At 43.0% G+C, this 14823-nt stretch overlaps 1 protein-coding gene across 3 annotated transcripts in view; it reads left to right on the forward strand.

Annotated features, from left to right (window-relative positions):
* Positions 1-182: 182 nt before the first annotated feature.
* Positions 183-14823, forward strand: part of CAPN10 (calpain 10) — a 28843-nt gene continuing 14202 nt past the window's right edge. For all 3 annotated transcript variants that reach the window (XM_019503409.1, XM_019503410.1, XM_019503411.1), the window contains exons 1-8: positions 183-391; positions 475-659; positions 2077-2208; positions 2504-2700; positions 4213-4430; positions 5039-5180; positions 6990-7156; positions 11734-12017. In XM_019503409.1, the coding sequence (XP_019358954.1) occupies positions 516-659; positions 2077-2208; positions 2504-2700; positions 4213-4430; positions 5039-5180; positions 6990-7156; positions 11734-12017 (1284 nt within the window). In that variant the 5' untranslated portion in view covers positions 183-391; positions 475-515. The remainder of the gene's footprint in view (positions 392-474; positions 660-2076; positions 2209-2503; positions 2701-4212; positions 4431-5038; positions 5181-6989; positions 7157-11733; positions 12018-14823) is intronic.

The raw sequence follows: 14823 nt of genomic DNA on the forward strand, positions 1-14823 counted from the left end.
CCAGTCGGGCAGTCGGTGAGCCCATGCAGGCACGGGGAAGGATGCCCATGGACCGGCGTGAGGGGGCCTGCGTGGTACCGGTTTGGGTGGGTGCACCCCTTCAAGACGCTGTGTGGGCCAGCACCGTGCCTTGGGCAGTGGGCACTGCTCCAGCCCTCTGCGATTTGATCGCATTCTGCTTGTATTCCCCTGATGGTTTGTCTGGTTGCTGTCTACCTTGGCGCGTCCATTTAAGAGCCCATGTGGCAGGGTTACTTCCTTAAGAGGGTATAATTCAGGTGCACTTCTCAGATGTTTCATGTGTCGTTTCTTTGCAGTAATGGGTTTTTTGTGGCCAAGGGCTGGCTTGGACTAGAGTTGCCGCTATGCCTCAAGCTGTAGCGAGGAAACAGTGAGTGGCTTTATTGTACATTTCTCGGCCTTGTTCGCATTCCCAAAGCTATCATCCTGATCCTTTCCTGACTTGTTTTGTAGAGATTAATTGGAGATGTAAGCACTTGGACGCTGTGTTGAAAATGTTGGGAGACAGAGTGCAGTCAGATGCAAAAAGAGACCTTTATAATGACCCCACGTTTCCAGCCAATGATTCCTCCCTCTTTTTTAACTATTCCACCCCACTTGCGCAGTTCAGAGGGGAGATCTCCTGGCTGAGACCGCAGGTGAGTTTTGTGATGTGATAACTGAAATGTTTTGGTAATATTTAACTTCTTATTAATGACTGAGTAGCTTGCTCAGTTGCTGTTTCTGTGTCTGTATTACAGTCAAATCCATATACTTCTCAGTGTTACGTTCCTTATCTTCCAGTGAAAATGAGGGTTTGTGAAATATGCAGGAGTACCTACAGCCTCAGCCAACAGAAGCTCAGGACAGCTGATGTTCTCTAGCTGTTAGCTGTAGCTTTGATTGTAAAGGGCACCACTTCTGCTATCAGTCGTACAGGTACCCTGATGGGCTTCACTGGAGTGAAAAAGCTGTGCTGTTTTTCCTGGCTACTTGCACATTTCAATGGACAGCTTGGTTTACACTTGGCTTGTGTTTGGAATTTTTTTTCCACAAACGCAAGGCCCTAGAAATTTTTCAAAAATTAAAGGAGTAAGAATTGAAAAGGAAGGTATATTTCTATGGTACATTCAGTAGAACAGTGGAGTATTTATGGTACTGCCTATTATTATATGTAAAACAAATTAAGATACAAAGGATTGCAGATAGTCTGAGCAGATTGCTCTTCTCAGAGTGCTTTTCCTCCTAAACAAAACTTTTGATGATAAATGTTCTAGAGGCTGAAACTCAGTTCATGGAATAGGGATGACATGAGCAACAGCAGTGTAAGTTTCACTACTAATTTAGAAAGAAAAAAATAGAGTTGCTCTTTCTCTGATCAATCTCAAGTTTGGTATCCACATAAAAAATCTGAGATGAGCATATTTTCTATTTTACTATAAATAATCACTAAAAAAAAGATTTTCTAGTGTCCATTGTGTAGCTCAGCCCACCATAATTAGCATAACAGCTGCTCAAGAGCTGATTTTTGGTCTTGTCTTTATAATATTGACAAGAAACTGAAGAAAAGACCATATTTCCTTTTCTTTCTTTGGTCACATTAACTCTCTGGGCAGAGTGTTATAAATGTCCAGAAAAAGCTCATGTTTACACTGGGCAGTTTTTCAGTAACTGTTCGTCTTGCCCTGCTAAGTGTTGACCCATGTAGCTAGCACTGAACAGGTTAATTCTCATTTTGCTCATTTGCTCCCCAGCTGCTTTGATGAGGTAGATAACAGTAATATCAATTTTGTTGATGGCACCTGTCTACAAAAATCCAGCTGGAGGGTGGACTTGTTTCACAAAAGCCACTTTTGAGTAACCATCAGACAGTAACAGGGTCAGTCACTGCTAGACTGGGCTGCATTCAGACAGGAGATGTAGAGGTAAAACACCATTTATTATGTGTCTCCTGAGCCCTCCAGTCCCCCCAAAACACATACTTGTTTTTATTGCCTTATATTAGCATGCAGAATTTAACTCTAAGTATTATTATTACTTTTTATTATTATATTTTTTTATTATTTTTTTTTTTAGGAAATTTGTTCTGTTCCTCGATTATTTTCAGACAATCCACAAGAGGTTCAAGTAAAACAAGGGGTTTTGGGAGACTGTTGGTTCCTCTGTGCCTGTGCTGCTTTGCAAAAGAGTAAATACTTGCTCTCTAAGGTATGGCAAAGCTTCCTGTCACCTTTTGTGTCCCAGAAATTGTCCTTTTTGCCTCTTAACACTCTCTCTCTTTCTTTTAACCTTTAGCCTCTTTCAGCTCAGGAAAATCTTTGATGATCATAGTTTGATGCCATTTTACCATTTAATACTCAGATGTACAATTTCTTTTATCCTGTTATGCAGAATGGTGGGCATTGGTTGTGTTTTAAGTGGAGGTTTCCTTTAAAATAAATGTAGCTATTTATCTTGGTTTTCTGCTAGTGTTTTCTTTGTTTTCTTTTCTTTTTTTTTCCAGGTAATTCCCCCTGGTCAACCCAGTTGGACAGATGAGAAATACAGAGGCTGCTTCACTTGTCGAATCTGGCAGTTTGGACACTGGATGGAAGTAACCGTTGATGATCGCCTGCCTTGCCTTGGGGGTAAACTCTGCTTCTCCCAGTGTCAAACAGAAGATGTATTTTGGCTTCCGCTCCTGGAAAAGGTCTATGCCAAGTATGTGAACTTTATCACTGGAGGTGATTTTAAATTGTTGCAATGACTAGTACTTACATCTTACATATATATGCTTATGGCACTTTTTCTACTTATTTGATTTCATACTCCCTTTCTGGACTCCCGGAGTTCTCTCTAGGATTTTAGTTTTTTGCTGGGACTGATGATGGAAACAGGGAAGTAATAGGTAGCAGTGTATTTTTTTCTCCATAACCAGTGTAGTACCATTTAGCTGGTTTTGGTAATGGATTTTTGCTTTATTGTTCAATATGGAATGAGAATTTCCAGATTTTTTCTCATGTTGGAGTCTGTAGTGGTTCAATATCCTGTCCTAGATCCTTTAAGCACCATTCCATCCATATACAAGTTGAGGTCTTACTGAAATAATTAATGAAAATAATAGCTATAATGAGCTGGCCAGTTGCAGACTGGAATGATGCTTAGCTAACAAATCACGTAGTTGAGTAGGATGGGAATCAAACAGTTTTCACTGATACATTATTTGAGAACAATAAGATAGACATTGGAGGTCAGATCTTCAGCTGGTATAAATATGTGGAGCTCTATCGAGAGTTATTTGTAGTGGTTGAGGCTTAATGGTGTTTGGCCTAAATGTTTCTTTCTTGGCATAGTGCTGTCTAACACATAGCTTTTCTCTTATTTATTTACCAGTCCTGCCAAGAATGATGAGCCAATAGATATAATACTAATTCGTGTTATTTTACATTCGACAATGTGGCCGTTGTTTGTATAAAACACACATCAAGGTCTCGTCTTAGTCAGTTTGCAGCTTAGACAAAGCAGAATATCTGCATAAGGTTGACATCAAATTGCCCTACTGCTCTTGCAAGAGGCTTTCTTTAGACACTAGAAGAAGGGAGAGAAGGACCTTTTGGATGAGATGATTCAGCTTACTCTGGATATGTTGAAGTTAGTGACTAAGCTCCATTGGCATATTAAACTTTCTCCTTGCTGTGGGTTTCTAGGTAAGCATTATTTGTTTGCCTGGTTTTTTGAGTTTTTTTTTTTTTTACAGAGCTTTTATAATCCTGGCTTGATACTTTCTCCTGTTTTTAGTCACTGCAAATAATAAAGACTGATTCATTATCTCCTTAATATAGAACATCTGGGAGAAAAGCTAGTACTGTTGCAAGGAGTACACAATGAATATGTTAGAGGAAGTTAGAATTTTTTTTTAACCTTGCCAGCGCTATTTTTTTTTTTTATCTTGAAAGGTAATGCAGTTCCTCAGATGATGAGGTGCTAATGACAGGTATGGGCAGTTTCCTTAAAGAAAGTAATGCATTATAGTTTGCTTCTTGTCTTGTAGTAGTGTCCAATAAATGATAAATACTTTGCAGATACAGTGAGACCTTTTTATTCTATGCTAACATCATACTCATAATAAGGAAATATTTGTAATTCAAACGAATAATATGTTGTCTTTATTTAGGAGTAAGCTTTGAAATATGTGTCTTTTTTATTTCTCTGTGTGTGTGTTTTTTTTTATAGAGTTCATGGGTCTTATGAGCAGCTGTGGGCAGGCCAGGTAGCAGATGCTCTAGTAGATTTGACTGGAGGTCTAGCTGAGAGATGGACCCTGAAAGATCCTGGAAGAAAAATGGAAAAAGAAAGGACTGGTACAGTTTTGGAGAAGACTGTGTTTAGGAGACTGATGAACCTGAAGGAACAATGTGTAATAAGTTGCTCAGTCCTCAGCTCCACGCAAGGTAATAGAAGATTTCCAGATACACTGCAGAACCACATAAGCCATCTGCTTTCCTGACATTTGTAGCATAATACATCCCACAATCTGACGGTTTGATAATTTTGCTATGCTAATAACTTTTGGATTCAAATTCTAGTACAGATGCTTCATGGTGTAATTGTGTTAACCACAAGAGAAATGAAGCTGTAAGAATGCTGTTCAGGCAGAGGATGTAGGAGTAGGGAAACCAGTTTGTGTACAAAGACTGGCAAGAAAGTGTTGCCTCTCTTGTAAAAAAAATGATTAAAAAGATGATAAAATGCTTCACCATCACTGATCCACAGATGCTCAAAGCCAACTACCAAAGGCCTACTGTTTCTGGGTATACTGGTACTTAACATTGTTTTTCACTCTTCTCCCATAGGTTCTTGAATCGGAGGCAAATAACTGTGTACATACGATGTTGACTGTGGTTTACATGTTGATTCATTGTATTCACGGGCAAAATGGAGGACCTAGTTACAACTTTCTTAATTATAAGAAGGGACAGAGACTTTACTTCATCTTCCCTTGGCAAAGAATACTGGCTAGTTTTCTACTTACTGGTGGCACATCTCTTTTTCTGTACAGGTGCTAGCGAGCTGGGAGAATTTCACGCCTTTATTGTCATAGATATGCTGAATCTCTCCAAAGTCTCAGGCAAGGATATCATTCTGCTCCGTATACGAAACCCTTGGGGGAGGCGCTGCTGGAAAGGGCCATGGCGGGAAGGGTGAGTGATTTGGTTTTCTTTGTCATATTCTCTTCATAAATTACTTTAACAAGGGTAGCTGAGTCTGCTGTGTGTGAGCACCAAGTGTGTGTATGTATATTACAAAGGTGAGTATACCCAAGATGCTAAAATGGAAGGGTGTATTCCAGTACTGTAGTCTTATTTCTATATATAATCTTCCTTTGAGTTCAGTATTATGTACAACTCCTGGACTCTAGGGGGTTTCATTTTTTGATCTGTTGGCTCTGGTAATGCCTATCACCAGAGGCGTGAAACTCAGGGGGGTTGGTGGGGCTAGATCTGGACCATGGGGCTTCTCATGACTGGACAGCTCACCTTTGGATCTGGCCTGTGGGGCTTCTTACTGTATCTGCCAGAGCTGCTGTGTCATCATGGCCAACACGTAAAGGGTTAACACTGCTGTCCTGCCTCCGATTTCATGCTGAGTCGGGATCAAGAACTAGAAATTCTGTTATAAACCCCCTGAATGCTGGCCATGCCAGCACAACAGCTCTGGGAGCCACAGTGAGAATTCCTGTGGGCTGGATCTGGAAGCGAGTCGTTTGGCCAGAGAAAAGCCCCATGGCTCTGTGACCTGGGCGAGGTCACAGTTGACCCATGGAGGCCATATGTTTGTTACCCCTAAGCTATTCTGCTGGGAACTGTTTGCTGCTGCCCAGGGAATTAGTTAATTTATCTTCTGCTTGCCACTGGCATTTTTATTGTTTTTATTTTGATCCATTATTTGATTAACTTGAGAGTCATTAGTGGGTTGCTGGTAGTGACCCAGCTCTTCCAACGTCATCTTGGCAAAGTGCTTAGAATTGTGAAATGTGGTTAAGGTTGTGCTTCTGTGAAAAAAATTTAATTCCAGTGTAGCAATTGGGAAGATATTTTTAGTGTTTCTAATCATGCTGTTGCTATAGGCAATAGGAGCAGAAGCTGAAACCAACACTGAATGAAAAGGTGATGAAGGGGCTTAGAGTTAAAAGGAAATATAGGGACATACTGGACAGGTAAGCAGCCTGTTGTAGCATGCTGTCTGCAAGGGAAAAAGGCTGTCTGCGTTTAGTTATTAATCTTATTTAAGATTAAGTGTTAGGCACTCTGAAAAATAGTAGAGGAATGCAGCCCATACTTTATTAAACAATTGTACAGCTTTAATGCTGTGTCTTAAGTTGCAGAACACCACCTTGGTGCCAGTGAAACCAAAGGAAGCAGTAGGTGCCCAGCACTTAATAAGACCCTAAATAGTAAGTTTTAACGTGGATCTTCATTTAACAATCATTTGGCAGCCAACATACTGATGTTCTGCCCTATTGATGTATAGAAATAGTGTGTGGTGGTGGAAAGGGGCTCACTAAGTAGAATCAAACATCCTAAAACAAATGCATTTAATTTTATTTGAACCATTTATCTTTGTACTTGGAATCATGGTTTTCCCCTTCCTTCCACCATGCATAAACATTAAACAAAGTCAGGGTTTTGGCACAAGCACTTTTTGCGCTGTCTCCATGGTAAGTGAACTAGTTGTTTTATTTGAGTGCATACTGCCCATCTAACTCTGGTTTTGTTTTTTCATAGTTTTTCCTGCACAGAGAATGCCAGTTTATATTTTTGGTTGCTAATCCTTTGTGATTAGCAGTATGTCCAGATGAAGTAGCGAGCACATGTGCATGACAGTAAAATCAAGAAACGCCTGTGGTGTTTTTTCACTGTGCAGCTGCGTTTCACTGAAGATTTTTGTAGAGCTGTATTGGAGTTGTGAGTGAACAGCCTAGACTTTGACTTTTGTGTGTTTGTTTGCAGTGGTCAAGGATGGAGTCAGCTGGATCCAGTAGTTGCTTCAGAACTGCTGTCGCAGATCCAGGAAGGAGAGTTCTGGGTTGAGGAGGAGGAGTTTTTCAAGGAATTTGATGAGATTACCACAGGGTTTCCAATCACAGAAGAGGGACAGCTTCAGAGCCTTTATACAGGTATGCAGGCATACAGGCATTCCCTTTACAAATAAGATGAGTTTAATGGGGAGTCTGACTGGAATTGAAAGAGACTTAATCCTATTGTTTAGAACTAGACTGTCATGTTTCCAAATCCTTCCCAGTTTGTCCTGAGTTCTTTCATTAGAAAATTCTGGGAGAGGTTTGAATATGCAGTTGGTAACCCCTTGTGTATGAATTAAGCTTAACTTGTTCACTTTTCTCCTTCTCTACATTTCTCTGATTTACTGGTGGAAAAAACACCTCTTCCTGTTCACTGGTAGCATATTTACTTGAATCTAAGATGAGGTGTACCCCCACCACAAACAGCATGTGGGGGGAAAAAGGCCCTCATCTTAGATTCATGTACAAAGTGGGGTGGGAGTAGGCAGTTGCTGCATCTGTGGCTCTGGCCCTGAGCCTGGGTTGAGGCCAGAGTCAGACCCACAGCAGCTGCCTGGTCCTGTACACTGTTTGACCTCTGCAGCTTCTGCTCTGCCTCCTTCCCCCCACCTTACTGTTATGATGCAGCTCAGCTGTGGCTCGGGCTGGATTCCCTCCCAGGCGTGGAGCATGTGGAAACTTTGTCCGCTGCCTGGCTAATCAACAGTACCAACGCTGCTGCTTGGCCAAGCAGCTGCATTGATGCTGCTGCCTGGCCTGGCAGGGGCTGCATTTCTATGTGCTGTGCTCTGGGTAGAAATAGAATCCAGGCAATGTGTGACAGTAAGGGCTGGGGGAGAAGAAGCAGAGACTGCAGACCTTAAAGGGTAGAGTCTGGGGGGAGCTGGGGCTGGGAGGTGCAAGTGGCAAGGGGGGCAGGAAAGCTGCAGGGGGAAGAAGCGGGGAGGGGGCAGAGGACAAAGGGGCTGCCTGACTCCTCTCCCCAGCCACTGCTTTCCCTGAATTTAAGGCAATCCTTGAATACTTAGATTCTACACCTGGAAAATCTCATGACACATTTATAAATCATCCACGTATAGAATCTAAATACTGGGTGGTTATCTTAAATTTAGGGTCATCTTAGATTCTAATAAATATGGTAATTTTAGAATGGATGACTGAAGTGTTGATGCTTCAGGCATGGACTTTGCTTTTCCAAGCTTGTGGAGTTTACTAAAGAATTGTGTTCCTAAATCATAGGATCATAGGAAAGTACAGCTGGAAGGGACCTCCTGAGGTCATCTTATCCAGGGTTCTACTTAAGGCTAGATCATCCCTTGCTAGGTCAACCCAGTCAAGTTTCTAGCTCATAAGACGGCATTATTCCATAGTGTGTGGACAACAAGATGTGGGGAACTGAGCGTTTGAGTCCAGTCTGCAGCTGGGAAACATGAGAGAGAAATATATAAGGGGTCAAGTTAGGTCTGTGAGAAGAGCGTGGTAGATGAGGGCTTGAGGAAAGATGTTGCTGATGCCAAGCTGAAAGTTTGTGCCTTCCCTGTCATAGGTAGAAGCTGATTTTGAGTTGTCATCTGGGTCGCACCATGGAACAAAAGCCTGACAGCTCATGCTCTAAAACAATGGTTCTTAAATGTTTTAGATTCATTGTTCAGACTCAAGGTACTCCTCAGAAACTTCCCCTCATGCATTTTTCACTGGTTTTTTTTGACTATGGAAAAATAAAAGAGCGTTTTTTCTGTTGCAGATCACTCAGGTGTGCAAGCGTGACTCACAAGACAAACTCAGAGTTTTTAAATAAGAGTCCATAGTATTCCAAATATAATCTGTGTGAGCTTCTAACAGTGCTAACAGTGTGGACCTTAAGGCACCCCAGGGTGCTGTGACATACTGGTTGAGAATCAGTGCTCTAAAATAACCACAGTAGAAGTAGTTAGTCATCAAAAAACATCACAGCAGTGAATGTTTTAAATTCTGAGTCGTATCCTCATGGGATGGGATCAAAGGTGTTTCTTGGTGATAGAATGAATTAATTTTGTTGAAATACTGAGAGGTTGCTGTTGCAGAATTAGTTTCCACTGTGACCTCAATTACAAGGAGCCCTAGATACACTGTATCCTGGGAAAGATTAAAAAATGATCCTTCTGGCAATATGATTTCATTTATTAGGAATTTGGATTTTGTGTGTCTGGAGTCAGTTTGCATCCTTTCAGCTTCCTGACTGTGCAGAACAGTTTCATTCAGAGGTGGGAAGGCTTTCAAGTGTGCTTCATGCAGACACTTCTTGGCAGGATGAATTTTAAATTGTATATTTTTATTTCACATTGTAGCATGTGCCCAGGCCCAGAGGTGGCTGTGACCCCCTGATGGCCACGCAGCTCCTGTTCTACTTAGGCTCTAGGGTATCTTTCCTTTTCCCTTGTGTGATACGCCTTTGTTGGAGTTATCCTGTGCATGTTTTAGGTTGGCTCTCCTGGCCAGTCTGTGTCTCCAGGGCACCTGTTGCCTTATGGGCTATTTGTGGCCTCTGCCCCTTTACTCTCGCTGGGCCCTCCAGCCCAGGCCCGGTGGATTGGACCTGGTATCTGGGTTTCAGCTTTTGTGTTGCCTACTTTGGCTTTGGGCCCTGGGCCCTGGTGTCTGCCTCTCTTGAGCACTGGGCCCCCTGGCCATCTCCACCCTGCTCAGAAGCTACTGAGACTCCATCATCTCTGATAGTCCCAACCCAGTCTGCCAGTTTAAACTATCACAAAGGCATAAGCCCTCTAGCTATAACACAAGCTCCATACTGGGTCTCAATATAAAGCCATACTTTCCTGGCTGTACCACAAATTCCAAACTACCCTACCCTGAGTCCTATTCCCCTGCAAGCCAGCAGTATCCTACTTGCAGGGTAGCCTGGGTGTCACCCAGTAACTACTCTGCAGCCTTCCTGCTTATGGAAAAATCACCCCCCAATCTGCCTCACCCCTATAGTGGAACAGCTCTGCTCCCGCTTTAGGGTTTTTTTTTTTTTCCCTTCTCTGTTTTTGCGAAGTGTCTGTCAACATGGTTGCTGAGGCAACTGAGCCTGGTCACCAAGGGAGCTAAGCTGTAGGAATTCCTCTGCCCCTGGTCCTTTGTTTGCACACCTGGAAGGATGGGCTTAAGGCAGTGTCACTCCACTAGGTGAGTGCTGATGTTTTTCAAGCTGAGTGGTCTGCATCCAGTAACACCTGTTCCTGGCTGGGTCCAGGTGATGAGGTCAGCAGGAGTTACTTTTAAGGGTCTTTTCTTCCTGGAAGGCAGGCAGACATTTTGGGACACTGAAACAAGCAATCAGCCTCCAGAGCTCTATCAGTCTCTGGACGAACATGTGAGTAACTTACCTGAAAAATTTAGCTAGGAATTTAGAATCAAGGGCATTAGTTGCGTGTCAAAATGCAATCAGCCTAGGTTGTTTTGCACAAGGGTAATTTTCTATCTATATTCTGTTGTTTTGTATTCCTTCCTCACCCTGTCTTTCTTCAATCAATAAATCTATCTGTTCTAGCATGCCTTGCAGCGTGTGCTTAAGAGGGAGGGGACCAGCCTTGGTAGCTCACCTTACTAAGCTGGCTAAGGCAGGCCTGGCTTTTTACACTTTTCCTGTAGAGGAGGCAGCTTGTAGATGCTTCAGGCTAAAGGAAGCACTTCAGAATCTCACGGTGGGTTATGCACCCTCAGGGTCTACAGGGTCTGTGTACCCTGGAGGGGCACGGAGCCCTAACAAAAGCCAGACCCTGGGTGGTGGCAGCGCTTACCCCAGGCTTGCTGATGTGTTCCAGGAAGGGGGTCGGCCAGACGTAGGCACCCCAGGGAAGGCACTCGAAGCTTGGTTTTTTGTTGGGCACAGTGAGGCGAGTGTTTCAGCACAGTAGTGCCCCCTGTTGGCCGGCCACACTGCTCAGTTGCTTTTTCCTCTGCAGTTTACAGGCCCTAGGCTTATATGTTCCCTAAGCCCTGCCTTTTTCATATCCAGAAGAGTAGGTGCTTCTGTTAAATAGCTCAGGGTGACCCATGGCATAGTTTATTGCAATTTTGACAAATGTATGTTCACTAATATCTAAACGTGACATTGGCCTATGTTTGTAGAAAAGGTCACCTTTATTTTAGGTTATTTAATGGCTCTCATTGCGGCATTATCTGCCTTGTCTCCTGCCCCCCGGCCTATTGAAAGCCAGAAATACCTTTATTTTTCCTCTGTCTCCTCTCACACACAGGTTTTTCCTGTCTTTGGTGCTGCTTGGAAGGAAAGAAGGGAGAGAGAAAATTGTAGTCTATATAGGAGTTTTAAGCTTTCTTTAGGCTGACATTACTTTCTGTGTCTGGACTCCTGATGAGGGGCTAGTCCTTTTGTGAGGCAAGTTTTGTTGGAGATCACTGAGACAATCCCTTTCCCACAGAATTCAGTTTTATGGCCACAAAAATACCCTACATTATGACCTCTAAAAATAAAGTCCTTTGCACTCCCATTACCTGTTTGACTTGGGTGTTGCATTTGTTGAGATCTTGGTCATGGAGGGTAGCTCTCAAAAGGAGCTGCAGCACTGCTACAGCATTGTTTCCAGTCGGGTGATTCTTTTAGTCTAAACTTTTGTTGCACAGATATGATTTGTTTCCAGTGCTTGATCTTCTCTACCTTTTTCCTTCACTAGAGAAAGTGCTCAGTCATACACAGAATCTCTTTGGATCATGGGTGAAAGGCCAGTCTGCAGGTGGTTGCCGTAACAACAGCAGCTTTCCTTCCAACCCCAAGTTCTGGCTGAAAGTGTGTGAGCAGAGTGAGGTGTGCATTGCTCTTCTGCAGAAACACAGGAAGTACAGTGCTGACTGGGCTGGACGAGTTCACACTCTGACCCACGTAGCAAAGGACAGTCCATCTTTGGCAGAAGGCATCCAAGGGAAGAATTACCAGGCTGTGGGACTGCATGTCTGGAAGGTAACTTGAGCATAACTTTGCAAACTTCTGGTTGAGGCCGAGAAAAAAAAATCTGAAAAATAGGAACATTAGATTAAATAATTCATGTCCTACAGCAATGCCATGTCAGTCATAAACTTAGAGAAGGCCTGTTAGATTACCCTGTTTCATTGAGCCTACTGTAGGATTATTGCTTACAGCATATTTACCAGTGCTTTGTTCAATTTCGTTTTTATAAGTACTAAACAATGAAGCTTCTGCTACTTTTCTGTGGAGACTGTTTTGTAGGGTACTTGAACCAATTGGTGCTTGAACCATTAGGAAGTTTTTCCCTAGATTTTTTTGCTTTCTTAATTTCAATGTAGAGTTCAAGCTCATTAAAATAGTCTAGGAAATTCCTACCCTCTCTGATGTTCACACCTTTCAAATCCTGTAGTTACTCACATACCACACACATTGTTTCCCTGAAAATTAGCCATTCAGAATTGGGGGTGCATGTCTTAAGTGAGTGTCCATTCCTGATAAATGTTAAAGTGTCATTGATGTCAGTCTTGCCTCAATTTAAGTAATCAGTTAGTCTCTCGGATGGTTATCGCCTTCGTAAAGTTTTCCCTTTCTTTTTTTTTCTACTAAAGTAGTCGTTGCTCTTCAGCTGGCTGGCTGAAGGCTGCCAAGACCCTTCTTGATGCAATATTCTGCACACCCACACTGTCACCTGCCACAACTTGCTGATAGGGGAGAAAAGAAGAAATGTCTGGGCATGCAGCTTCTTGCACAAATTGGTCCTTATATCCACCTTAGTATAGTGAGGGCTCCACCAACGCCTATACCCTCTTCTGTTCTACCCGGTATTAACTTATAGTTAACATATAATCTGCCAGAGTCTATCAGAGTCCTTCCTATGCCTCTGACTCAAATAAGTCACCACCAACTTCGTCCTGGTTAGCCTCCACCAGGGCCTTAGAAAATGAACTGACTCGTATTTAAACAGCCTCCCAGCTTATGTGCAGATAGTTACTCTTCATTATCGCTCTGTGTCTAAGAGGGTTCTTCCCCTGTTCCTAGGTGGAGAAAACAAATTTAACTTATTCTGTCCTTCTGTTCATATCTTTATTGTACCTCTTTCTCAGTCCTTCTATTCAGGTCTTTATAGTTCCTTCTTCTCAGTCCTTTTTGCTGGGCTGCCCTGCTGAGTTTTCAGGTTACCTGAAAGCTGCTTTGTTTTGGCTTCTTCCCCCTCAGCTCTCTCACTAGAGCTGAGTCCCTGAAGAGCCTTCCTTGCAGCCTCCTGGATGCTCTCAGCTGTTCCCACTCTCACTTTATTGGATTCAGGAACTTCTGGTTCTGGTTGTTCCCCCTTTGTCTGCTCCAAGTCTCTCTTTATAGAGGAGCTCGCGTTCCTTTCTCCTCCCCTCTGGAAACACCGGGAGAAGAAGGATCCCTGTGTGGTTCTGTGTAGCTTTGGCGACGTCCTGGCTGCTTGCAAGCACCCTTCCAACCCCATTGTCTTACTCTGCCACCGGTGTCTCTCCTCTTCCCTTACAATGAGGAACCTGATTTCTGTGCTGGAATGGAGGCAGGGGAACCCTTGAACAGCGGCAGAGGACTCTGCTCAGCAGTGGCTTGGCCAGGGCTGAATCTTCTAGCTGCACGGAGCAGGGGTAGAGTCCTGTTGTTAGCATCTTCCCCCAGCTGCAAGGCCCAAAGCTACAGGTTTAACCCGTTGCCGAATTGGTGGTAGCTGTGGGCCCTGCACCAGGAGGAGTGGGAGTGATGCTGATAACGGGATTTGCCCCTGCTCCATGCGGCTGAAAGCTTCAGTCCTGGTTGAGCCAGTGCTACGATAGAGAAGACTAGAGAAATCTTTTTTCTTCATTCTGCCTTTCCAAAACAAGGCGTAACAGGCACATAAATACAATATGCTTTGTATACTGCTTTTAATTCTTCCTTAGCCACTACCTTTTCCAGTTTGTTTTTTCACCTTGATCACCTTTTGTTGTTTTTTTTGCTGGGCTTTTTCCAGTTTGTCAAATACTCTCTGATCATGTGTATCATATAACACTGCACAACATTGCTAGAAAGCTTATTTCAGAAGGGCATAGTGGCAACTGTAAATAAGTAGTCATTTATATATGCAGTGTTGCGCATCTGTGTTTTGCATACTCAACCCTACATCTGGTCTTCAAAACTTCACATACGCTTTATGCATGCACTTGATTAGTGATCAGTGTCCCTTGGCTCATAAATATAAATATTTGCCTTTGAGTTTCATTTGCACTATGTAAACACCTTATAACAGCTTATGTCTTCTTCTGGCTTAACAGCTGCTGTAAACATGAACAAAATTAGCAGTGCATGAAGGATTTTTTTATGGTTGCCAAACTGTAACTCAAAATACAAACAAAATATTTGTCTTCAAATCTACTTTCATTCCCCGGATCACAGATTTCAGTGATTCATTGTTATACTGAAAATGCTTCAAGAGAGTTGAAGTGTTACTTCTCAGCAGAGTCATGGCAGGCAGCTTTTCAATTCACTTCCCTTTGGAAGAGAGCAAATTATTATTATTTTTTATAATAGTTGGTTAGTTTGCATAATGAATAGAGTGGTACGTGGTGTTGAACAAATGCAGGGTGCTGCACCTTGGGAGAAGGAATCCACAGCGTACATACAGGCTGGGGAGTTCCCCTCATGAAAGCACAGAGACGGAATGGGATCTTGGAGTGATGAACATGAGACACCAATGCCAGACTGCAGCCAGCAAGGCCAGCCATACCTTGGCATGCATCCAAAGATGCGTCTCAAGCCGGTCCAGAGAGGTGATACT

The sequence above is a fragment of the Gavialis gangeticus genome, unplaced genomic scaffold (assembly GCF_001723915.1).
Source record: "Gavialis gangeticus isolate Ggan-Ray unplaced genomic scaffold, GavGan_comp1, whole genome shotgun sequence".
Lineage (NCBI taxonomy): Eukaryota > Metazoa > Chordata > Crocodylia > Gavialidae > Gavialis > Gavialis gangeticus.